The 26,861-nt window shown below is 47.9% G+C and overlaps 1 protein-coding gene across 1 annotated transcript in view; it reads right to left on the bottom strand.

Annotated features, from left to right (window-relative positions):
* The window catches only part of SLC26A5 (solute carrier family 26 member 5), a 40,344-nt gene that overhangs the window by 12,628 nt on the left and 855 nt on the right, over positions 1-26,861 (bottom strand). The window contains exons 2-8 of the mRNA XM_012928771.2: positions 15,794-15,997; positions 14,977-15,116; positions 8,661-8,827; positions 8,042-8,206; positions 6,257-6,409; positions 5,254-5,336; positions 749-896 (exon numbers count right to left, since the gene is read on the bottom strand). Of these exons, the coding sequence (XP_012784225.2) occupies positions 749-896; positions 5,254-5,336; positions 6,257-6,409; positions 8,042-8,206; positions 8,661-8,827; positions 14,977-15,116; positions 15,794-15,945 (1,008 nt within the window). The 5' untranslated portion in view covers positions 15,946-15,997. The remainder of the gene's footprint in view (positions 1-748; positions 897-5,253; positions 5,337-6,256; positions 6,410-8,041; positions 8,207-8,660; positions 8,828-14,976; positions 15,117-15,793; positions 15,998-26,861) is intronic.

Raw genomic sequence — 26,861 nt, 5'->3', positions numbered from 1 at the left:
GAAGCGAAAAAAAAAAAAATCTTCTGGGAAGAGGTTTTCCTTCAAAGTTGTGTTTCTTTTTCTTTTCTTTTTTTTCCTTTTCTTCCTTCCCCTCTTTCCCCTCCTTCCTCTCTTTCTTCTTTTTTTTTTTTAATGGGGAGAGGGATTAGCACCATGGTACAGCATGTTAGCTATTGCTTATAATACCGGCATCCCACACGTCAGAGTTCTGGTTCCAGTTCTGGCTCTTCCACGTCCGATCCAGTTCCCTGTCAAAATGTACTTGGGAAAGCAGTGGATGGTGGCCCCAAGTACTTGGGCCCCATCACCCATGTGGGATCCCCAGATGGAATTCCTTGCTTGTGGCTTTAGACACTGAAGCTATTTGGGGGAGCCCTGGCTGCTGCAGCCACCTGGGGAGTCAACTAGTGGATGAAAAGATGTCTCTCCCATTTTATACACGCTCTGCATTCCAGCTGAAATGAACACATCTGGACAAACAGAGGCACCATGTCTAAGTTTGACAAACTGCAGGCTGCAGATCAGAGCCCACAGGTGCAGCCAGACCCTCACCCCTGAGGTCGGGTGGGACTCTACGCCACAATGCCCATACACAACAGAAAAACATTGTGGCATTGAATAAACACATGTTCCAAACGGACCCATCATCAGAGTTAGTCTTTTCCTACCAAGATGGATACGTTTCATCCCTATGCCTTCCAGGGTGCTGTCCCACGATAAACAGCTGCGGGAGACCAGTGGTTCTTACCTGATTGCCATCCACCTGGTAGCCATGTTTATTTGCCAAGGTCTTGGCCATGGAGATGGTCACTGAGAAGCCAACGACGGCGATGGCGATGGCATCCACATACACGAGGTGGAAGAGGCTGGTGTCTGGGTTGGCTGGAGGCAGCAGCCTGCAAAAACCAAAATGCCTTTAGCTCAAGTGTTCTGTCTGGAAGGAAAGGAAAGCCCGAGATGGGCGTGTGTGTGCGTGTGTGTGTGGCAGGGTGCATTTCCGAGGGGCACCCTCTGCTAAGGGGGTGACTGATGTCTGCACGCCTGTGTGCTTTGCAGGCTCCTGCCTGACAACAGAGGGGTTCTCTGTAGACCCTGAAGGGTTTATCAGCAGAGATCTGGTACCGTCCTATTTACACAGGGAGTAACCTCACACCTCAGGCCCCAGGCACAGGTGTAAGTAAGACCCAGGACTGTGAAGGAGAGAGTGTCCGAGGAGGGCTCGGATGCCACGAGATATCTGAACCAAGGTCCTGGGATGAGGAGGTTATCGGACCATGGCTACTTAGAGGCGCATTAATGTCCTTGAGAGGTACCCCACTTTCTACCTGATGGAACTCCAAGACCAGCACCTACTCCCCATGTTGTTACCCCTTCGACTGAGTTTTTCACGTGGGAGAGGAGCTGTGGAAGATTGCACTCCTCGGGAACTCTGGGCATCTCAGGCAGCCAGGAGTGGGACTCCCAGAATGTGACCATGGGAGCCCCACCCCAGCTTTCATGAGCCATCCTTACAGTTGTTAGGACTCTTGTCCTAAAGGGGCAGAACAAGGGTGCCCTAGAATGTTCTGGGGGAAAGGGCCATTGGAGGTTTTACAAGGACCCGGCTCCCATGCAAGCCTCTTGGGCTAACCAACAGTCACCACACTGATGGCCAATCCTAACTGTAACAGTAAAAGCCATCTGTTAGGCTCCTTATCTGTGCTAGGTACTGAGCTCATTTAATGTTTTCCAATATCTCTGGGAACAAACGCACCCGCATAAATTCCTCTTTCCTACCAAGGCACGATGAAGTAGGCAACCTGAGCAATATCAATAGCTCACCTGCTAGGTACAAGAAACATCATAAGCAGCCTGTATTTCTTCCCTTATTTTTCCTTATCATTTTGCCACAGCAAAGTGGCAGAGGGATGTTTGAAATTTTGGGGGCCAGGAAAGAAAACAGAAAGAAACCTTCTATGTGCTAAGGGCCCCTTGGACACTACCTGCTTTAAGCAAACCGTCTCATTTCCCCTTACAACAGAACTATTAGACAGGTCCATTCCTCTCCTGATTTATATGTAGGGGAAAATTGGATGATTGTAGTTCTGGGAAGTAAATACAAAATTGGGACACATGGCCTTCACCGAGTCTTTGTCAGTTGGTTCTTTCTGGGCAACGCAAGGCTATGCAATTACCCTTCTCCAAGGCCAGGGTGGCAGTTTGGTTTCGAGCCTGGCCACCAGTCCTTCTTTGCATGCTGCTTCCCCCATCCACATCTGGAACCTCTTTCCTCTGCGGCTGCCTCTAGTCTGGCAACGTGATTTGCTCTGACCAACAAGATGGGGTGAAAGTGATATTGCACAAAATCTGTGAGACCTGGGTCACGTCCCTGCTGGTCTCGCTGCCCTCAGTACTGCGTCTAGCAGAGTCTGATGACCGCTGGAGACACCACGCAGACACGAGGCGGCAGGCAGCCTCCCCTGCTGCTTCCACTCTGACCAACTTTTGTCCGACAGAAGAATGAGGTCCTCTTGGATTCCCCGGCACCAGACACAGCTTCAGACACGTGAGGCTTCCCCCGAGTGAGAACGCAAGAACCAACCAGCTGAGCTCAACCGAGACGGGCAAGTCTGAGTCCATTAACGGCTGTTGTTTTAAGCCACTAGCTTGAGGTGGTTTGTTATTCAATCGATAAACCCCACAGATGACTAAAATGGTATGAATACGTGTATTAGGCAGGTATACATTTACTACTCGCTTGGTTTTGAAAGCATTTCAGAAAGATAAGGTGTCTAAGACAAGTTCTCTCTCTTTTCTAAAATTTAGCTCTCACATATGGAAAGAAAACAATATATTTGTGCATACAATAGGGAAAAGGTGGAACTAAGTAGAAATTATGAAATATGGATCTTATGCTCATATTTTTATAGACTTTGTAGTTATAAAAATATAATAGTTCTAATTTAGTTAGAATTTTATAGTTATTCTTTATTGAAAGAGAACAGAATTTTATGCACTTCATATATAAGATTTTAAGCCCACAATGATACTTCCTACCCTGGCTCTCTCCCTCTTTCTTCTTTCAATTTTTCTGATAACACGTTTTCAATGGACTTGACCACAGCAGGCTTAAACAGCAGAGAGACCACTGTCCCCTGGGTGTGCAGACAGGGACTACTGCGACAACCGAATCTTAAAGTATCAACTGCACTCATTTAACTATTTTGAGTAAACCTACACATTACTTGTCACAGCATTTAGTTATTCAACAAATTCTTTGTAACTTAGCAACTAAGTAGGACCAGCCACTGGATCCAGTCAAAGGCTGGCGCTGCTCACATGACTGTGTTGAGAGACCCAGGGGTGAGCTAATGGAAAGAGTGCGTGATGAAATCTAGGTCCAGGCTGGGACTCGCTGGCGAGTCACTAACCCTACTTCCTATTGCTCAGGTGTCACCTGCCCTGACATTCTACCTAGAAGAGCAACCCCATCGCTGCTATCCATCACCTGGCTTCACTTTTTGTGTGTGTGTTCTTAGCACTGCTCAGTGTTTCTTGGTTGACTGTCTCCACCAGACACACAGAACACGCAGGACTGAGGGTGAGGACATTTTCACTTGTGTGACTGTTGTATGTTGTATGCCTAGGACACAGCAGGTGCTCAAGGCACACATGCTGAATCAATGAGAATAAAAAAATTTGTAACATGGAGATAGGAATGAATAGTGCCAATACGGTTTGAGACAATGGACATAAAAGTTTAAGTCCAACTAGAAAAGCAATATACATGATTGTATTAAAACCTTTTCATTGAGTCATTGCAAATGACACGTTCATGATATCAATTTACTGTTTTGTGGCTCAGTACAGGGCACACTTTCTCTTCTAATACTTTCTCCACTGGCTGAATTTTGGCTTACGGTGCAAACTCTGCTCTCCCTGCCTCCCGGGATGGGACTTGGATGGAGCTGGAGGGCAAGGCCTGGTGGAACACAGGCAGGTCGGCCCATGTCCAACATCAGGGCAAACCTGTGGCTGTATTCTTCCGGGTGAGCACAGAAATGGAGGGAGGGAGGAAGAACGAGGGATAGAAGGAGACACACAGAGACATGCAGCAAGGCAACTAGAGAGTGAGCGAGGTAAGCAACAACGAAGTCTAAAAACAGCAACACAGACGAGGCAGAGAAGTAAAATATTGCTTGAAAATAGATAATATATTAAAAATCGCAAGTGTCTTGAATGCACTGAACGTAGCAGGTGTTACATTCGCTGTTTTACATGCATCACGAAGCTCTCACTCCTGCCCATGGGCTAAGTTTCCCATTCCCATGCCTGCCTGGCAGGGGAAACTAGAGCCTGCAAAGGGCAATGACGTGTCCAGGGTCACACAGCTAGGAAGTGGCAGACGACAACTTAGGTCTTTCTGTGCTTTGCTCTTATGCCACTCGAGGACAGATTTTTAAAAACTAGTCAGTTCAGAAAAATAAAAGGAAACCAACAACCACCACCAAAACAGAAATCACCGACTGGCGGGGCTACAAAATGCTACAGAAAATAGTATAGAGCTTCCTGGAAAAGTTAAAAACAGAAACAAAAACAGAGCTATCCTATGACCCAGCCACTCCACAACGGGGAATGAGCACCCCCCATAACTGGGAGCAGGGTTTCAAAGGCTTTCGCACACCCGTGTCTACAGCAGCCTTATACCTAACAGCCAAGGAGGCGGGGGTCACCCAAGTGCCTACGGACAGGCAGAGAGGCTAGATGGCTTCCACCTGCCGTGGAGCAGCATTCTCCTTCAGAAAGAAGAAAACATGCTGAACACACACAAAATCTTGACCACATTATGTTAAGTAAAATAAGCCAATTACCGCATGGTTTCATCCCCATGAGATGCCCTTTAGCAGCTCAATTCACTACAGAGGCATGCCCAGCAGCTCGCAGGGGGGTGGGGAGAGCAGGAACTGTTGAAGGGGTGCAGAAATTCAGCTTTGCAAGATCAGAGTTATGGAGAGCTGTTTGACACACATGGGAATATACTTAGCATTGCTTGCCTGCACATGTACAAATGGTTACGATGGGAGGTTTTAGTTTAGCTGGCTTTACCACTGAAAATACACATCCATGCCCTCCAAGTCTCAGCTATCAGATGTATAGGAACAATATTACTATTATTATACTACTATTATTGTTGCATTGCAAGGACACCAACACGGGAGTTGGAAACCACAGATCCCCTGACGATCAACCACACACTGTTATTCAAGTGCCTACCCCAGAGGGAGTGTTCCAACGACGTCCACGTTGTATGATTCTTTCAAGTTAAACCCAGCTGAAATGCCCGTCCCCATGACTACCTGCAAGAGACACAAGTTCAAGAGCGCCTTGAGGAAGGAAATACTTAAGCCACCACACACATGAGCTTCCAAGACTTGGGGGGTCCAGCAGATTGAACCCCAAGACTGACTGGGAGCTGCCAACAAGCCTCGCTTGTCTTAATGATTCTACCCCACACAAGGGACTTTGCGGTTTCCTGGTGGCCGGACTCGCTTCCCGTTTACTTTGTCTCTTGTTCTTTGCTGAAGGGTTTGGCAGGTGGACTGTAACACACAGGGACCCCCAAACTTCCCAGGGCTTGATTTTGCCTTTGAGGAAGGTGAAAGGAGTCTTCGGCTGACATATGAGGAATAAATTATTTCAGGGGCTGGCACTGTGGTGTGGCACGCTAAAGCTTCTGTCTGCGAGGCCGGCATCCCACATGGGTGCCGCAGGTTTGAGTCCCAGCTGCTCCACTTCCCACCCAGCTCCCTGCTTATGGCCTGGGAAAGCAGCAGAGGATGGCCCGCACCCACATGGGACCCCGAGGAAGCTCCTGGATCCTGGCTTCAGACTGGCTCAGCTCCAGCCACTGTGGCCATTTGGTGAGTGAACCAGCAGATGCAAGATTCATTTTCTCTGTCTTTCCTGCTCTCTGTAAATCTGCCTTTCAAATAAAAATAAAATTTTAAGAAAAAAAACCAGACTCATATTTGGTCTCTATCTAGAGTTCAAAAATCTTTGAGTGTGTTCAGGATTTTTTTCTGTCAGTAAATTGCTAAAACTTCCCTTTGACCAACGTTAGTCATTCTTTTGGCAGAATCAACAGATAAAGGCTTCTAAAGCTCTGTTCATCTTTCATCCATGCCAAACACTCGCATATGAAAGAAAAAAAGGTAGGGTGTGTGTGTGTGTGTGTGTGTGTGTGTGTGATCACAGTGACAGCCTTGTGTTGACTTACCGCAAAGAACTCTAAAGGGATGGGCGCCGGCATTTTCTCTTTAAATCTCTCATTAAACTCCTTGCCACCCAACAGCAAACCAAAAACCATGAGCCCGACGCCTAGGGAACACACGTTGAGGTTTTTAATATTCTGCAATACAGCGACTGTACTCTGCAACACAGTGAACACTGCGTGTTTACATCGGGAACAGCCTTTGGAGCACACAGACACAAGGAGCGCCCTCATGCAGCCGGCCACCCAGCCCACACGAGGAGGCAGGGTGCTGCTGAAATGCCCGGTTCTCGGGCTGGCCTGGCTCTCTCTCCTAGCGAGGAGGCTGCCACCCATGGGGTGGGGGGTATGCTCATTCCCATCAGGCAACGCGCCAGGGGAGTGTTTTTCAACTAGGCGCCATGTCTCAGTGTGGTGTTACATAAAATTGAGAAAAGTCATACTGGGTTATCTTGAGTAACAAGCATTAGGAAAAGAATTAGGAGTTCAAAAGACAGGGAGAGAGAGAGAGAGAGAGAGAAACCTTCTTAGGGGAAGTGCACAGAGGAGATTTGAGGGCACCATGAGGGGCGGTGATCAGAAAAGTCAGGTCTCGTTTGACATCCAATAGAGTAGACTCCTGGCTGATGATAGGACACACCCCCTTTCTTACCTGCCTACAACATCATACGTGTGTGTGTGTGTGTGTGTGTGTATTCTGCTTCTTTTCTGGAAAGGCATGTTGGGAACTTTTGGAGTAAGGAGGGCCATAGCAGCCATCAGGAGAAACTAAGAATTTAGTTCTACAGGGAATACTCCCTCCAGCCTGACTCCATCCCAGCAGAGCCACGGCTGATAGCAGACCCTTCCACTAAGACAGTCTGCTAGGACTCTCATCTTACAGGTCTCCCTGTCCAGCTTTGCCAGCAACCTCGCCCTTGATTCACAGCACAGCACTTCACGCTCACGGTCGGTGGTTACATCTCTACGTGATGAACAGCTGACCGGAAGGCAGCAAACGGCCAGGGTTTCCTTGACCCGTCCCTCTGTTGCAGCTCGGAACCCTCACTATGTGTAAGACTGTATTTAGTTTTTGAAACACACTTACATATACATTTAGCTATGAATACACATATGGAACATAATTGTGACCTTGATTACCGTATTTTGTGAAAGACATTGAATTCTTAGAGTCTGTGATTGGTTTTAACACCATCGGCTACAGTTCTCCATGTGCCTGCAAACAGTTTCTACTTTCTCGGAGTAGGGCATGGTCTCGGTTTCACCAGATTGGGCCGGCTGACTGGGCCAATGCAGTCTTCCACAGCCTTGCTTACTCTTCGCTTGCTCCGGTTCACTGTTTTTGAGACTATACATCCCTCCACCATGCCTCTCCATTTTTGCATGTTTCTAGAATGATCTAAAGGTGATCTCTTCACCTACGATGTGCAGTTATCAAACTGAGGTCTGAAAAAAAAATTGCTCCCGAAGAAGGCAGAATCACGTGTGAACGGAACGAGACTCTGAGGTTTACTCCTTCTCTGGGATGTTGATTTGGTTGAACTGGGCAGGAAGATAGGAACAGCTGAGCTGGAAGATTTTTCTCCCCATTTCTGCCAGTCCTGCATTAACGCTACCCCTAACCGATCGTTCCAGAACACTCAGTTTCCCATGCTGCACCTGGGTCTCATTTGGGACTAGGAAGGAGGAGATGCCGGGATGACCATACAGAAGGGACATGAAACCCACGAGAGAAAGAAAAAACAAGAAAGGCCAAGCCAGCAGCAGCGAGTCTGGGAGACATTTACTTACATACACCACCGAAAAGATCCCACTGTACCGCTTGGTTTTAACTCCAAAGAGGTATTTCAGCATGGAGGTGAAGACGTGTACGGCGGCCGCAGTGGTGAAGCCACGCACTAGGGGCTCTGTGAGGTAGATGGCCACGAATCCAAACCTACACACACCTAGGCAAAACTTTTTTTTTTTTAAATGACAAAGAAACAAATAATTCGTATGAGAGACCAGGAAGATACAACCAACAGAAAACAATTCAAACTTCTTTCTGGAGGACCACTTCCTGACACTATAGACTTGTGTCTGCCGCAGCAGGCAGGTGGCTCACAGGTCCATGGCCTGGTTGTGCAGAAAACAATGGAATGCCTCGGAGTAGCCTGGAGCCCTGCGGGGCACTGCCAACGCTAACTGAATTCCCTGTGCTCCTGGAGCCAGAGACAGGCACAGTTAGCAAGTGTTCTTACAGGCTGCTAACCCATTCATCCACTCCAACAAACAAGGCATGGTATTAGGGCTCCCAGGTGCACTGTGAGCTTGGAGTAGTGAAAATTTACCCTGGTACAGGAAGGTCAAGCTCAGGTGCTCAAGAGACATCAAACGAATGATAACCCACCTCTTCCTGCTGGGGTCTTACCTGAATGATGCCTGAAAGCAAGGTCACAGACATGGCAACTTTGACTCGCAAGGCGTCCCTGGCTTCTGTCCCATTGGTGCTGTTGACTCCTCCTGGGATGACTATGTCATCGGGGACCAGTCGAACGGCCACACCACCAATCATCAGGCTAATGACAGCGAAGGGACCTGCAGTAAGAAGGCCCAGGTGAGTCCCGCTCTGGAGGCCACATGCAGTGCAGTGTGGCCAATGTGGCTGCTGGCAGTGCACCAGGACACACGGCAGAGGTCAACAAAAGCCCACACTGACTGTCCGCCTCTGGTGTCCTGTCCCCAAGGTGTGAGCAATCTCAAGGGAACACACCATAGGAGGGGGTTTCAACAGTATGTAGGATATTAGAAGACTGAAAGTTTATTTTCATGTAAAATATATCTGCAATCCATGCATAATACACATTTTCCATGAACTTTTAGAAGTGGTCTCTCCAGTGTTCCCCCAAGTGACCGCAGCAAGGATCTTCTATCCTGTATGATTTTCTAGACCCCAGTTATTTCCCCACCAAGAGGTGGAGTCTGCTTCCACTCTCCTTGAATCTGCATGGAGTTGAGACCTGCTGGGGATCAGAAGTGAGACTGTGATTTTTGGTAACAAAGGTGGTACACAGCGCAAAGACACACACAGACTAAAAGGGAAAGGACGGAAGAAGACATTCCATGCTAACAGAAAGCAAAAATGAGCAGCAGTAGCCACAGTGACCGCAAAATCAACTTTAACACAAAAACCTAAAGGAGACAGAGAGAGGCCTTTGCTGTGGCACAGTGGGTAAAGCTGCCTACAGCTCTGGCATACCACCAGGGCACTGGTTTGTGTCCTGGCTGCTCTATTTCTGCTCCAACTTTCTGATAACGTGCCTTGGAAGGCAGTGGAAGATGGCCCAAGAGGAATCCCTGCACCCATATGGGAAACATGAAAAGAACTTCTAGTTTCTGGCTTCAGATTGGCTCAGTAGCAATTAGTGTCTGCATCAAGAAATTAAAAAGCCATCAAATAAACAATTAACAATGCATCTCAAAGACCAATTGATACCACAAACAGTACATGTGGACAAACTGGAAAATCCGTAACAAATGTATAGATTTCTAGACTCATACAAGGTACCAAAATGCAGTCAGGAAGATACAGAAAGCCCACGTAACCCGATAACCAAGATGGAGATTGCATCAATAACAGAGACCTTCCCAATAAAAAAAGACCAGGGCTGGATGATTTCATAGCTGAATTCTATCAAACTTTTCAAGAACAAATTCCAATTCTACTCAAACTATTCAAAATAATTGAAAGGGAAGAAATCCCCTCAAACTCCTTTTATGAAGCTATCTTAATTCCCAAATGAGAAAAAGATACAATAAAGAGACCTACAGAACAATATCTCTAATGAGCACAGACTGAGAAATTCTCAACAAAAATACTAGCTAAGGAAATCCAAGAACATGTCAAAGATTTTTCATTCAGATTAACTGGGATTTTCCCCTGGATGATTCAACATACACAAATTCACAAATCTAATACACTAGATTTGTTTGTTATCTGATGATACAATTCCATAGGCTCTGGGATTTCCTCCCCCCGCCCCGCCGCCACTGATTTCCCCTACACCATTACAACAGTATAGTCCTTCATAAATATTCTTAAGTCTACCATTAGGCTATTTAATTGTATCCTAACATTGTAAGTATGGGCAATGGCAGAGAGTCCAGTATCCTATTGTTAAGATATATTTAACAGTTTCATTGGAAGTCCATCTTTAATTTGGGAGAAGAGATTCATATGGCTTTGTATCTTCACATCTGTATTTGATAGTCTCTCTTGTAGTTACTATACATCCCCTTAAATGAAAAGCCATAAAACAAAATCAACAACAGGAAAAAATAGAAAAGTAACAACATAAAGGTTAAGTAACATGCTGCGGAATGACCAATGTGTCGCTGAAGAAATGAAAATAAACCTTTCTGAAGCAAATGATGCTACTGTGTGACTTATGAGTCAGTGAGGAAATAAGAATATTTTTTCTGAAAATAAAAACAAAAATATCAAAACCCCGGAGACGCAGCAGAAATAGTATTGAAAGGGTTTTCGATCTTGTGTTTGCATGAAGGTCACCTTATATCAGAGAGAACATACGACATTTGTCCTTTTGGGACTGATTAATTTCACTGAGCAAAACGGTCTCTAGTTGGGACTATCTGATTGCAAATGGTAGAATAAGACATTAGAAGATGGAGAGATTTGCCATGTTCCTGGGTTGGCAGGATCAACATTGTTAAAGTATCCATATTACCAAAAGTAATATAAAGATTCAATGCAATCCCAATCAAAATTCCAAAAACGTTCTTCCCAGAAAAGATGATACAGAAGTTCATCTGGAAACACAGGAGACCATGAACAGCCTCAGCTGTCCTAAAGAGCAAAAGTCAAGCTGGAGGAATCACAATTCTAGACCTCAGGACATATTACAGAGCAGCGGTCATCGAAACAGTCTGGTGCTGGTACAGAAACAGAGATCCATGGAACAAAACAGAAACCCCAGAACGGAGCCCACACATGTACGTCCAACTCACCTTCAAGAAAACGGAAAACAATCCAGGGGAAAGCCTGGTCTCTTCAACAAATGTTGAAGAAGTAAGAGCCCCACCTGTCACCTTACACAGAACTCAGCTCTAAGTGGATCAAGGACCTCCATCTGCACCCAGAAAAGTCACCAAAAGCACAGGCAGGCAAAGCCAAAACGAACACGTGAGATTACATGAAGCTAAGACGCTTCTGTAGAGCAAAGCGAAGCAGCACCCAGCAGAATGGGAGAAAAATGCTTGCACGCTACACCACAGATAAGGGACTAACATCCCGGATTTACAAAGAGCTTCCGACCTCAATGGCAGCAAAACAAACAACCCTGTGAAGAAATGGCTGAACGAGACGAGCAGGCATTTTTCACAAGCACACAGTTCAATGGCTAATAGGCATAGGAAAACATGATCAGGCGCCCCAGCTGTCATTACTAAGAAAGCTACTAGAAACCTCACTTTTTTAAAAGCATACTACGCATGCAGTTAACAAGTTATGCAACAGAAGCTCTGATAAACAACCATGCTGTTTCTCACACTGCAACACTTGGAAATTCACAAGGAAAGGTACTGCAAGGCCAAGGGCAAGCTTTCACCTATGGATATGTGCCGGGAGGTTCCAAGGAAACAATACATGATCACAGGATAAAACGACGAGTACAGGCCAAATATGGGAGGTACAGCTGCCAGCATCGCGAAGGCCAAGCCTGCGGGACGAAAAACCAAATGCAAACGGGAAGGTGGTGAGGACAGCGAAGGGTCCGTGTTCCCTTGGTCGTGGGTCTCTAGCTCGGAAGACTGAGCAAAGCCCATGTGAGTAAAAAAAAAAAAAAAAAAAAAAAAAAAAAAAAAAAAAAAAATTAAAAGGATTTTTAAAAAAGATTTATTTTTGTTGCAAAGGCAGATATACAGAGAGGAGGAGAGACAGAAAGATCTTCCATCCACTGATTCACTTCCCAATCAGCTGCAACGGCCGGTGCTGTGCTGATCTGAAACCAGGAGCCAGGAGCCTCTTCCGGGTCTCCCACACAGGTGCAGGGTCCCAAGGCTTTGGGCTATCCTTGACTGCTTTCCCAGGCCACAAGCAGGGAGCTGGATGGGAAGAGGGGCTGCTGGGATTAGAACTGGTGCCCATATGGGATCCTGAAGCATAGCAAGGTGAGGACTTCAGCCACTAGGCTACTGTACTGGGCCCTAATATTTTTAATTTGAAAAGCAGAGTTGGAGAGAGAAGGGGGAGGGGAGACAGAGAGACAGAGAGACAGAGAGACAGAGAGACAGAGAGACAGAGAGACAGAGAGAGAGAGAGAGAGAGAGAGAGAGAAAGAAATGTTTGCAACGGCCAGAGTTGAGTTGATCTGAAGCCAGGAGTCAGGAGCTTCATCTGGGTCTTCCATGTGGGTTCAGGGCCCCATGGATGTGAGCCGTCCTCCACTGCTTTCCCAAGCCCTAACCAGGGAGCTGAATGGGAAATGGAGTAGCTGGGATTCCAACGGATGCCCATATGGGATGTCAGCACTACAGGAGGAGCATCAGCTTGCTGTGCCACTGTGCCAGCCCTCGGAGCCCATTTTAATGTATGCAGATATGTCTAACCTACTGGCCTTTGTCTTGCAACCCTTCAAGGGCTCCTGTGTTTGTGGGCACAGATTCCTCCCTTGACTTCCATCAGGGAGGCGCTTTTTACTGATTCTTCCCACTGCCTTATGCTCAACCTGCAGACGGGACTGGGCAGGTCCCTGGTCTTAAGTTAACCGAGCTTGATTACCTTGCAAGGGGGATTTGTGTGTGTGTATGCGCACGCGTGCGGGGGGACACCTGTCTAACTGGGAAAGCTTGATTGTTCCCCCTAGGACATATAGGAAGTGCAAGTGCCACCCTGAGGAGGGCGCCCTCTTCGTTATGCTGTCACATGCAGCTCATCTCATCCTTGACTGACAGGTGTGTGTTTTTTTTTTTAAACATTTGGGTCCGCAGCAGTAGCCTAGTGGATACAGTCCTCGCCTTGCATACGCCGGAATCCCATATGAGCGCCGGTTCTAAACCCAGCAGCCCTGCTTCCCATCCAGCTCCCTGCCTGTGGCCTGGGAAAGCAGTCCAGGACGGCCCAAAGTCTTGGGACCCTGCACCCACATGGGAGACCCAGAAGAGGCTCCTGGCTCCTGGCTCCTGGTTTGAGATCAGAGAAGTTTTGCTCATTGCACTCATTTGGGGAGTGAATCATCAGATGGAAGATCTTCCTCTCTGTCTCTCTTCCTCTCTCTGTATATCTGCCTTTCCAATAAAAAAATAAATAAATCTTAAAAAAATTATTTTTAGTCTGGATCAATGGCTTTCACGCTCAGTGTCTTCACACACGCTATTCTGCCCACTCAAAACACACTTCTTCCCTCTCTCCCCTGCCTCACGTCTCCAATCTTGCTTCCTCAAGGAGGTTTGTTGACTTTCCTCAAACATTCGCTCTCCTGGAGTTACCTCATAGCACCTTTTCCTTTAGACTGTCACCATCTAGATTTATATATTTTTATTGGAAAGTCAGATATACAGAGAGGAGGAGAGACAGGGAGGAAGATCTTCCGTCCGATGGTTCACTCCCCAAGTGACAGCAACGGCTGGAGCTGAGCCAATCCGAAGCCAGGAGCTCTTTCTGGTCTCCCATGTGGGTGCAGGGTCCCAAGGCCTTGGGCCGTCCTTGGCTGCTTTCTCAGGCCACAAGCAGGGAGCTGGATGGGAAGCAGGGCCGCCGGGATTAGAACCGGCGACCATATGAGATCCTGATGAGTGCAAGGCAAGGACTTTAACCACTATGCTATTGCGCTGGGCCCACTATCACTTACTATTAAAGACCTTCATGTGAACTGATTTTCTGGGGGCTACTTGCGGTGAACGGCAGGAGGCCAGGGAGGTGCTTCATAAACATATATTTATTTATGTGAATACACTCATGGAGATTTTCTTATTACATTACCAAGAAAACCAGAGAGCTGCCAAGGAATTTGTCGTGGTCCCTGGGGGATAAGAGTTTCCATCAGCGGCTCACTTCTCAAATACCCGAAACGGTTGAAAGTGGACCGCGTTGAAGCCAGAGAAAGAAACTCAATCCGGGTGTCCCATGTGGGTGGCAGGAACCAAAGGCCTCGGGCCACCCTCTGCTGCCCGCTAGGGTCTGCATTTGCAGGAAGCTAAAATAGAGAGCAGAGGAGCTGGGACTCGAACCAGGAATGTAGGTGCCCCAGGCCCACTTCTCTGGGGATTTTTATGAGCTAATGGTTACCAGAATAAAAGGGCAGTGAAGTCGCTGCCTGGCGTGCCCACATTCCCCGTCGAGTTCCCTGGGCTTTGAGTCTAGGCTCTGCTTCCACACCAGCTCCATGTACAGGCACAGCACAGGTTAAAGCAGGTGCGGGCTCCAGGACCTGTAGACCTGCCACCCATGTGGAAGACCCAGAGGCAGCTCCTGGTTCCCAGCTTCAATCCAGCCCAGCCCTGGCTGTCGCTGTGGGCATGTGGGGAGTGAACTAGCAGATGCAAAGATCTATGTCTCTTTCTCTTAAAAAAAAAATGGCACCAGGTATAAAAGAAGTAGGACCACCAGTTTCTTAAAAAAAAAAAAAATCGCAGAATAAATGATGGTGAAAGAAATACAAGATTCGAGCAACCGTGTGAAGAGATGTCAGGAAAGGAAAGCCAAGCAGACAGACTGCTATTCTACTCACCCTGAGGCAGCTGCAACACCCCTGTGCTTATGCCGGACACCAAGTCCCCCAGCACATACTCCTTGAATTTGTATGCTGGTAGCCATTTGGTGATGGGCAGGAACATGTAGATGATGTTCCTGATTTTCTTGGGAGTGAATCTAGGGGGACAGAGAGAAAGCTGTGAATGAGGCACATCTCTGTGGGGTCCCCGCAGTCCCCTCCAGGCGTCTTCCCTTCCTCACCTTCACAGGCTCAAGGGGCAGGATGCTAAGATCTTGAATTGGTTTTACCCATTTGGAAACTCATGCTGGTGCTTAATGCCCATCGCGAGGCAGAAAGAGGGTGGAAGCCTCATCTGTCTGCGGAGCCTCATCTGGGAGGTGGACCCGGAGGACACCTGGGGGGCTTCCCCGTCTCTCGCCTTGTGATGCCCTAAGAAGTGAGCCTCAGGCCCGGGCAGAGTTGGCTGGGATCTCCCCGGGAGACCAAAAACAGGGGTGGTCACTTGAACGTGAAACTGGGAGCTGCTTTATGTAAACCTCCGTCAGGGGTGGGGAACGCCCAGCCCGTGGACTGTATGAGATCCACTTAGGTCTGGCCCTACCAAAGCGACTGTGGGCTGGGCTCAAGGTTCAGTAAAACCTAGAGCGGGCTCGTTCTCAGGTTGCTAATTCTGGATCATGTTGTCAGTATCCAAATGGAAATGCCTGCCTGCTCCGGCAAGGTCGGGTCATTGGCCTCTCCTCCATGCATCAAACATGTCTACTGCTCCCAGCCCACTTCCTGCGGAACTGGACCACTGCTTGCAGAGGAGGTAGTTCGGAAGGCACCGTACGTGAAGGCCTGTTTCAGCTTATCGCCGATGGAGTCGGCAACCTTGTCCTTGGTGTGCAGCCGCTCCTGCAGGACCGGATGGCTGAAGATGGGCCTCTCCACGCGGTACCTCTCGGGGGCCGCAAGGGGCGCCTGCTCCTCAGCATGATCCATGGTCCCGGGAATCGGTCATCAGTGGCAGGAGGCAAACATTTCCCAGGCGTCCCTGAGGGAGGAGAGCAAACGCCATTGGAAACGCCAAGTCTTCCAGACCACTACTGGTATGGAGCCCTTCTTGGGACACCCCAGGGTACCTTATACATTCTTCTCCAAGGAGTAAGCGCGGAAATATGCAACAAAACCAGAATTGACAAAAAGAATAAAACGCTCCCAGGGCAATGCATGAAGGATGCATTTACATTTTTTTTAATTTAAAAATATTTCTTATTTGAAGAGCAGATTTTACACAGAGAGTTCTTGCATCTGCTGGTTCACTCCCCACATGGACACAGTGGTCAGAGGTGGGCTGATCAAAGGTGAGAGCCAGGAGCTTCTTCTGGGTCTCCCATGTGGGTGCAGGAGCCCAAGGACTCGAGCCATCCTCCACTGCTTTCCCAGGCCACAAGCAGAATCCTGGATTGAAAGTGCAGCAGCCGGGGCATGAACCGGCACCCGTATGGGATCCTGGTGTGTGCAAGGTGAGGATTTAGCCACTGAGCCAAAGTGTTGGGCCCCAAAACATAATTTTAAGCAAAAATACAGGGAATGAATGATTGGCTTAATGGCTAAGATGCCCACTCCCATAGCAGAGTGCCTTGGATGGAGGCCTGAATGATACTCCAGAATCCAGCTTCCTGCCAATGCAGACCCTGACGGAGCGCAGGTGAGGACAAGAGGATGGGTTCCCAGTACCCACACAGAGCCTGGCTGCTACCTCTGACCCTGGCTGTTGTCTCTGACCCTGGCTGTTGTCTCTGACCCTGGCTGTTGTCTCTGACCCTGGCTGTTATGGTTCCTTGGGCAATGAACCAGCAGATAGGAGATCTGTGCCTCTCTAGATCTCAGGTAGAGTTCAAGTCAACTAAAAACTGAAGTAAGACTCAGGAGCTGATGTGGTGATACAGTGAGCAAAGCAGCTGCCTGCGGCACTGGCATCTCACAACAGCAACACTTCGAGCACCGCCTGTTCTGATTCAGTCTCTGTTGATGCTCCTGGCAAGGCAGGTGAGCGGTGGCCCACGATCTCGGACCTCTGACATGCATACGGGACACCCAGAATTCTCCTCTCTGATCTTCTATGCTCTACCATGACAGTAATGGTTTCTCTTCTCAAAGAGACCAACACTAGGAGATCAGATGGCCTGACTCCTGTGTGACAGAGGGCAGGCTTCTCTGTTGACCACAATGATCAATTTTCATCTTGTACAAGTACCCACGACAACCGCCAATAGCACGAAAGCCAATTGCTGTAGAGGTTCCAGACACAGTTCACACAGCTACAGAAGCAGGGATTTCACCAGCATGGATAACGTCATTGATAACAGACATGGCAGGTGTCCCGTTTTAACTCTTGCTTTGTGGGCGAATAAATGGAGTTGCTTGCACACACTTGGGGTGGATGACTTCTACCAAAGACATATTTATTATTTTACTTATTTCAAAGAGAGAGAGAGAGAACAAGAGAGTCAGAGAGAGAGAGAGAGAGAGAGAGAGAGAGAGAGAGAGAGAGCGCGCTCCCATCTGCTGCTTTACTCCTCAAATGTTGGCATCAACCAGGGCTGGGCCAGGTCTTGTAGCTAGCTCCTAGTAGCCTGGACCTCCTGGGTTTCCCCTGTGGGTGACAAGAACCCAAGTCCTCCAGGCATCACCCACCCCTGCCAGGAGATACAAGAGTAGGAAGCTGGAATCAGGATGGGAGCTGAGGACTGACCCTAAGCTCCACAATGTGGGCTATGGCCACCCCAGGTGGCGCCTTAGCTGCTATGCCAAATGCCCACCCCAGATTTTTAAGAAATTAAAATCACAACCACAGGGTAGCATAGCACCATTCTAAATTTCACACTGAGAATGAAAACGAGCCACTTGCTAGTGACATAGCACTCCGACTTGGGGGAAGCTCAGCATTCAGTCTCACCATGGTTCTGGAGCTCAGTCTGAGAGGCCACAATCCCAGCCCACATCACAGACACAGAGCCGACGGGCCCAGGCCTTTCCACACCTGGACACAAAAGCACAGCTTTCAGGCGCTCTAGAGAGAGGGGCTGCTACAGTGATGCTGGAAGCTGGCTTGCAAGCTCGTGGAACGCAAATGATCACCAACTGTTGAAGACAGACAGGGAAGTCGCTCGCAGGGATTGGCACTGAGGCTCAAACACACCTTGCCTCGCTGGGTCTTATCTTTCTAAGTCATGTTTCAGAGGTCTGATGGACACACAGACTGCAGGAATGTATCATACACAACCTGATGAGTGTGGACCTAAGTCCACGCGCAAGAAACCATCATCCCAATCTATGCTATACATGAATCTACCACCTCTGATTTTCTTCCTGCTTTCCTTATTATTTTGTGATAAGAACTTTTTAAAAAGATTTACTTAGTTTTATTAGAAAGGCAGATTTACAGAGAGTTACCCCACCGGTTCACTCTCCAGATGGCTGGAGCTGAGCCGATCTGGAGCCAGGAGCTTATTCTGGGTCTGCCATGCAGGTACAGGGTCCTAAGGCTTTGGGCCGTCCTTGGCTGCTTTCCCAGGCCACAAGCAGGGAGCTGGATGGGACGTGGAGCATCTGGGACAGGAACTGGCACCCATGTGGCCACAGTCCCCTCATCTGGGTTTTAGATAGTCACACAGCATTTCCTTATATGAATATCCAATAAGTTAGTTCTAATCCCTCGTTAAGATCAAATGTGCTTATCAGAATTACAAGGCACTTACGAAAAGCTCTATCCTTCAACAGATACCTAGGGCGATCTCACAGGGACTACCTTTTTAGCCAACCTCACACTTATTTCTTTTCACCTGCTCCTCCAGGCCTTGCAACTTCGTTCGTTCATTCATCTACTCAAAGGAAACCTACTGAACTCTTCTTACAGGTTAGATTGCAATGGCCAAGTTGGCGGCAATGAACAGTTCAGGAGCCACAGCTCTAAGAACCTTGTCACCCGATGTCCGCAGCTGTCTATACCTGCTCAAGGACTTCTCACAGGTGGCCAGGGCTCTAGGAAACAGGGGAACACACGGAGCGACGCAGGAAATCCTGGGGGTGAGCTCCAGAGACTGCTGGCAAGGAAACGCCAACAGGAAAGGAGATATGAGGGCTTCTGATAAACATGATAATTTTATAATAACAGAGGGAAAAGTAACATGACTACAGTTTTTGTGAAATAATTTTCCCCATGTAGAAATGATTCACATTACATGACCTCACAAATGTGTTTATGAATGCATAGGCATATATACAGCATGTATGATATACGTGCTGGGCTGATTAGACACATTTTATTTCACTTAATATCACATCATAAGCATTTTGCCATGCCTTTATATAAATAGCTTCAAAAGCATCATCTTACATACCTGCATATTTTCTGATACATGCTTATGCTAGTTGCAATTTCTTACTATTTAAAGTGGGATTTTTTTTGGTCTATGTATATCATGACGATAAAGTAAATAATTTATATTGATGAGCCTGCAAAGCCAGCAGCATCCCATTTCAGAGTGCTGGTTCAAGCCTTGGCTGCCCCACTTTCAAGTCAGTAGCCTGCTGATGTGCCTGAAAAAGCAAGCCAAATGGCTCAAAGTACTCTGGGTCCTTGCCACCCGTCTGGGAGATCTGCACGGAGTTTCCTGCTCTTAGCTCTGGCTGTTGGAGCCATTTGGAGAGTTTGAACAAGTGGATAGAATCTCCCATTCCCTCTTTCTCCTGCTCTGTCCCTCTAATTTTAAATAAAGACATAAGTGAAAAAATCAACAATGTTAATGCAAAGTACTGGGTAACTCAGGGACCAAGGATATGAACAGCTAGCATCACATGGATGGCAGCCACAGATGTGAGGTTCGTATTCAGCACGAGGCACAGCAGCAGTTAGAAACGGAACAGCTGATACCCCTGAAGCTGCAGCTGGGGTCTCAGCATCCATGCAGCAGGAAACTCGAGCACACTTTTCCCATGTAGCATCAGGGGCTGCAACACGGATGCTCCTGGCTCCTGGCTCCACCGTGGTTGTTGCAGCCATCTGGGGAGGGAACCAGGGGCTAGAACACCATTCTCAATCTCTCTCTGTAATTCTGACTTTCAAATAAATAAATAAAATAAAAAGCCAAATCCAGGTACCAAATTCAGGCACCAGAAGGTGGAATACGGGTACCCCGATGGCTTGATCAAGCACCAATTCCTACTTAATTCTTGAAAGCATTTGTCCCACAGTTTCACTGACTGTCCTATTTTGTATTCATGTTCTCAAAACCTGGGAAGTATCTGTCCATGTACTCGGGAATTAGTTCCACTCTTTCCATATCTTCCTTCCTGCCTTCTACCCTGCTTTGCTGAAGCACATCCTTTGACAACAACTTCAGAAAACACAGCTGACCGTGAACGGGCTGAGTCTCCGGATGTCTGAAGAGCTATTCCTTGAACCTTTCCGTACAACTGATGTTTTACTGACAGCAGAATTCCAAATTCAAAGCCATTTTCCCTTCGGCATCTGGAGGCATTGTTCTGTTAGAAGTGTCACTCACGGGAAGTCTCACAGCAGTTTTAAGGTAGTGACCTGCATTTTCCCTCCGGAACGTTTCAGCAATATCTCTGGATCACTGACTTTGAAACTGTCCAAGTTTTAAATTTCTAGTTGTTCACTCGCTTGGTGGACCATTTCATAACCAAGTTTTTCCTGGCTTCCTCTCTTCTTTCTCTCTTTCTCTCTTCCTCCCTTCCCTCCCTCCCTCCCTCCCCTCCTTCCTTCCTTCCTTCCTTTTTTGGTTAACTTATTTCATTTTCTTTATCTTTGTAGAGCTCCAACAGAATTACATGATTGGCTTTCCAGTTCTCATCTTTATTTGCATATCCTCTCCACTTTTGAGTTCTGGTTATAAAATCTGAAGGATTTTTAAAAAGATTTATTTTATTTTTATTGGAAAGGCAGATATACAGAGAGAAGGAGAGACAGACAGGAAGAGCTTCCATGCAATGATTCACTCCCCAAGTGAGCGCAACGACCAGAGCTGAGCAGATCCAAAGCCAGGAACCTGGAGCCTCTTCCAGGTCTCCCACGTGGGTGCAGGGTCCCAAGGCTTTGGGCCGTCCTTGACTGCTTCCCCAGGCCACAAGCAGGGAGCTGGATGGGAAGCAGGACTGCTGGAATACGAACTGGCACCCATATGCGATCCTGGCACGTTCAAATTGAGAACTTTATCCACTAGGCTACCGCGCCGGGCCCTCTGGAGGATTTTTATAACTTAATCGGTTAGGATTTTAAGAAAAGCTTTTAATTTTAATAATCAGTTTTTTCAGTTCTGAAGAGAATTGTTGTGTTTTCTGATTGTCCCTTAAACGTGTTCTGTTTACTTTATGGAAATACCTGTTCTTAAAACAGTCACTCGGGTTGTTCAGATTCTTCTCCTTCCTGAGAATTGAAAGCCAAAACCTCCTGAGCATCTCATGGAGGCATCGTAAGGCAGTGCCACATGCGAAAGGTCAGGTGGTTTGTCAGAGTGACCAAAGTGCGCCAGGGACCTCTTGCGACCCTAGAAAGCTTGTGCCAAGCCCAACCCAGCCTGCTCTTACAGCTCTTGGTGAGTGTTGAGGAAGGTTCCTGTGTAGACTATCTCAATAAATGGGGTTGGGAAAACTGGCTATCCAGGAGAAGGAATACAACTGGATCCTTCCCATCAGTATGTACAAAAAAACAAAAACCCTCCAAATAAAAGCTTAAGATCTGAAACTATAAAACTCCTATGGCAGGGCCCGGCGGCGTGGTCTAGCGGCTAAAAGTCCTCGCCTTGAAAGCCCCGGGATCCCATATGGGCGCCGGTTCTAATCCCGGCAGCTCCACTTCCCATCCAGCTCCCTGCTTGTGGCCTGGGAAAGCAGTTGAGGACGGCCCAATGCTTTGGGACACTGCACCAGCATGGGAGACCCGGAAGAGGTTCCAGGTTCCCGGCATCAGATCGGCGCGCATCGGCCTGTTGCGGCTCACTTGGGGAGTGAATCATCGGACGGAAGATCTTCCTCTCTGTCTCTCCTCCTCTGTGTATATCTGGCTGTAATAAAATGAATAAATCTTTAAAAAAAAAAAAAAAAAAAAAAACAAAAAAAAAACTCCTATGGCTGAAGCCTCATGACCTTGACCTGGGCAGTAATTCTTTTTTGGATGTGACCCCAAAGGCATAGACAACAAAAGCAAAAGTTGCAAATGGAATTACTTCAAACTTTAAAGCTGTTGCCCAGCAAAGGAAACAGGTGGGAAGTCGACTACTAAAAGGAGAAAACTTGTACACCATACATCTGATAAGCGGTCAACAGCCAAAATGTTGATATCCACCAAGCCACACTTTGACTACAGCCCAGGACAACATATTGTACACCTCAAAACCACCAACTGAATTCCAAATGTCTCGCCATAAAGAAGCATAGGAGTGCAGATGGTCGCCCAATCAACCTGTTTCATCATGCCACATCGCATGCCCACATTGAAACATCACACGGCTCTCTACAAATACGTGTAACTATGTTCATCCAATGCAATAATGTTAAAAGTTGAAAACCATTTTCTGGGAGCAGGCATCTCGCCTAGCAGTTACAAGGCCGGTGCTCCCCATGGGAATACTGTGGTCTCACGCTAGCTTCTTGCTCCTACAGATCCTAGGAGCAGCAGACAGCTCAAGGGCCAGCGTTCCTGCACCTGAGTGGGAGACCCGGGTGGAGTTCCTGGCTCCTGGCTTTGGCTCAAGACAGTCATTGGGTATTGGGACAGTGAGCAACAGGGAAGACACACATGCTCCTCAAATAAGGAATGTTTTTCCTACTGAGGATCAATTCACAGATGGTAATGTGTACATACTGGCACATGCTTTAATGATGCTCGCTTCACAACATGACAAACAGAACCTTGGGCCATCCGGAAATTTCCCTTTAGCCCCCTACTCAGTGAGTGCCAGCAATGGCATGCCAGCCAGGGTTCTACCTGCTGGCACTGGAAGTTCATTTTGCCTAGTCTAGATCAACATGTAGAACATTCAATTCTTAAAACTAGTACATACAAGAATCTGGTCTGGGAACACCTCAAAGTTTCTTTGGTGATCCCCCCCAATAGAATGGCTGGACTCAGAACTCTAACCATGAAAAGACAGAGGACAGAACAAGTCAATCCACCATCTCAGCTACATGTTGGCAGTGAAAAACTGGGCAAATGGAAACTCTACGGTGGACTATCAATCAGTGGATTCTTCAACGACCTCATCGTGCTTGGAGTGGCGAAGATTGGCAGCAATTCATAATTGCTGAACTGTCAAAACCGCTCGAGCAAGACTCTCAGAGCATGCCCCACATCCGGGACCTGGGGTGGGTGGGAGACTGGGTGGGGCTTCTCCCTTAAAATTCCCCTTTACCTCAGATATATGAAGGAAACAATATGGAAATAATAGTCTCACCAATTTTCCTGCAGCCCTTGAACCTTTTTACCCTAATTAACTATGTTAAGATTGTCAAAAATATAATTAAAAAATAAAAAAAAACCACATCACAATTAAAAAGCTTAAAATTGGGCCCAGAGCAGTAGCCTAGTGGCTAAAGCCCTCGCCTTGAACACACCAGGATCCCATATGGTCACTGGTTCTAATCCCGGCAGCCCTGCTTCCCATCCATCTCCCTGCTTGTGGGCCTGGGAAAGCAGCTGAGGATGGCCCAAAGCCTTGGGTTCCTGCGCCTGCGTGGGAGACTTGGAGGAAGTTCCTGGCTCCTGCTTTGGACTGGCACAGAATTGGCCGTTGTGGTCATTTGGGGAGTGAATCATAAGATGGAAGATCTTCCTCTCTGTTCTTGTCCTCTCTGAATATGACTTTGCAATAAAAATAAATCTTTAAAAAAGGTTAAATTTCCCTTCTGTTTGAAAGACGGAGAGACAGACAGACAGACACACAGGGATTAGAACTTCCCACCTGCTGGATCCACAAATGGGCTGGGACAGGGACTAAAGCCAGGAGCCAGGACTTCAACTTGAATCTCTCACATGGGCTGCAGGAACCCAATTTCATCTTCTTTTTTTTAAGATTGATTATTTTTATTGGAAAGTCAGATACAGAGAGGAGAGACAGAGAGAAAGATTTTCCATCTGTTTGATTCACTCCCCAAGTAGCCACAATAGCTGGAGCTACACCAATCCAAAGCCAGGAGCGCAGAGCCTCTTTTGGGTCTGCCACATGGGTGCAGGGTCCCAAGGCTTTGGTCCATCCTCGACTGCTTTCCCAGGCCACAAGCAGGGAGCTGGATGGGAAGTGGGGCCTCTGGGATACAAACCGGTGCTCATGTGGGATCCCGGCGTGTCCAAGGTAAGTACTTTAGCCACTAGGCTACTGCGCTGGGCCCGGGACCCAACTTCTTGAGCCATCACCTGCTGCCTCCCGGGCAGTATCTTAGCAGGAAGTAGAGCTGGGACTCAGACAAGGCACTCCGGCATGGGACCTGGGCATCTCAAACCTATATCTGAACCACGGTGCGAAACACCTGCCCCAGAACCTTCCAATTTTTTTTTTTCTTTTTTAAAGAACTTGGGGTTGCACTTTTGCAAAACTCCAATACACATTTGTAATAATACATTAGGACACAAGGATCGAGGCTGCTCCACAAGGATGTGGCCATGAGCGGACAGCTTCCCTCTGGAGCAGCAGACCAGCCGGGAGAGCGGGACCACGCCACGGCCCACTCTGTTAGCCATCCTGGGGGGAGGACCCTTGGGAGAAACCCTGGGAAGAGGCTGCTTGGGTGGGGAGAGCAAAACCAGGGAGGACCTGTGGACAAGTGTTCAGGCAAGCAAGGACTAATTAAGATATTCTATCGTTTCTACTTATTTTGCAATACTGCATAGCTTTTTGGGGGGGGTGCAGTGGGGTGGGGGAAGGTGCAGGAAATGTTTAATGAGCAAATTTAGGCTAATCCCAAGCATAACACAACCCCCAACCCTGACTGTTCTCACGATCTTAAAGACATGAAACATGGGAGGACGGGTGTTTATGCAGAAACACGCGAGTGGGCATTTGAGTTAATAATAAATTTTTCATCAGAGTTAATTGTGACGACAAATGCCTCTTCCCAGTATCTCCCCAGAAAACAGCGCCACCTGGTGGGAAGTCTTTGAGGACCATGACCAGTCTGAGAGGCAGAAAATGAACCCAAGCTCCAGAAGGCTGCAGGTGTTGGGGCTGGGCTGGGCCCTGGTGCAACTGATGATGATGATTTTAATTAACTTATTTTCTTTGGAGACTTATTGTCTTGGACAGAGTGACAGAGATCTGCTGTACCAGATGTACTGGCTTCCTCACCAGATAGCTGCCACAGTCAGGAGAGGCCAGGCCGAAGCCAGGAACGAGGCACCCCGCTCGGGGCAGCTGGGGTTCCACAATGGGATGCTGCTAGCAAAAGTGTTGGTTTATCTTACTGTTACCAGGGTGCCCGCTCCCATGTGCCATCCTCCGAGACAGGTAAGGAGCTGCCAGTGGCTTTCCAATCCATAACACAGCATTCTCCAACCTAAGATGGCGTGTTGGATCCAGCCAGTCCCCAGGACTGGTCAGGGTTGGATGGGAATCCAGCCTGCCAGTTCACCCACAGACACTGATTCACACACTGTGTATGGAGAACTCATGGGCCGCGAGCCCACACTGACCAACACTCAGATGGGTGTGATATAAGTGTCCACATGGCACGAAGCCTGAGCGTCACCACCTTGTGGCAGGTGATCGAGGGCCTCCCTGACTCTCCCTTCCGCTATGTATCAATTCTGGTGTGACAGAACACACACACTGGCTTTTATCTTGCAGGCATTTGGAGGAAAAGGACAGGGGGAGAGAGAGAAAGAGAAGGACCAGGATCAACAAATGATAGGTCTCACGAATTCTAACTTGGTATGTCTTCAGATCCAAGAATTACTTTCCAAGGGAGAACACCCAGGGACTTTACAGTGTTAACAACAAGATGCGGCTCTAGGAAAGGAAATGGGGTGCTCTCCTCCCGGCCCCCAGCCCTGCCAGGTGCTGTAACTCAATAGTCCTCAACACCTGAGAAGGTGTGAGGCTTGCTGACTATCTCAGCCTGGGACCAGGAGCTCACATATCAGCCCCCGCCTGCCTGCAGGTATCCTTGTCCCTTGCTGACACCTTTCTGCCTACCTCCGCGAGTCATAGAACACTGCTAGGGTGGTGAGCCGGAGCCCCCACAGGGCCCTCTCCGGGAACCTCCAGGAGCCGCTGAGACAGGGGGCAGTTACATGGAATTCAGGTTACCAAAATGCACCCGGCGCCAGGAGCAAAGCACTGTGGGAGCCCAGAGGTGGCTGGGCACCACCCCTTCCCCTGGTAAAGGGAAATGACTTCTTTGTACCATTTCTGGGGTGCATGGAGGCCTGGCTGTCACCGCGCGCTTGGGGAATTTCTGCAGGTCTGGCTTTCTTTCTATTCTGAAAGACGCAAGCACAGAATCAGTTCTGAGGGGTTATTTAACTCAGCATTAAAAAAAAAAAAAGATTTATTCATTTTTATGGGAAAGGCAGATTTACAGAGAGAAAGGGGGCAGAAAGATCTTCTACCCACTGGTTCACTCCCCACATGGCCGCAACAGCCATAGCTGAGCTGATTTGAAGCCAGGAGCCAGGAGTCTCTTCCAGGTCTCCCACGTGGGTGCAGGGTCCCAAGGTTTTGCGCCGTCCTCGACGGCTTTGCCAGGCCGCGAGCAGGGAACTGGATGGGAAGTGGGGCAGCTGGACCAGTGCCCATATGGGATCCTGGTGCATACAAGGCGAGGATTTAGAAACAGCCTTTGTGCTGGGCTCTGAGTGATTGCTTTAAAACTTTTTTTTTTGCTGACTATTTTTAAAA

This window comes from Ochotona princeps, chromosome 32 (genome assembly GCF_030435755.1).
Source record: "Ochotona princeps isolate mOchPri1 chromosome 32, mOchPri1.hap1, whole genome shotgun sequence".
Lineage (NCBI taxonomy): Eukaryota > Metazoa > Chordata > Mammalia > Lagomorpha > Ochotonidae > Ochotona > Ochotona princeps.
This window is presented reverse-complemented; position numbering and strand designations above follow the sequence as displayed.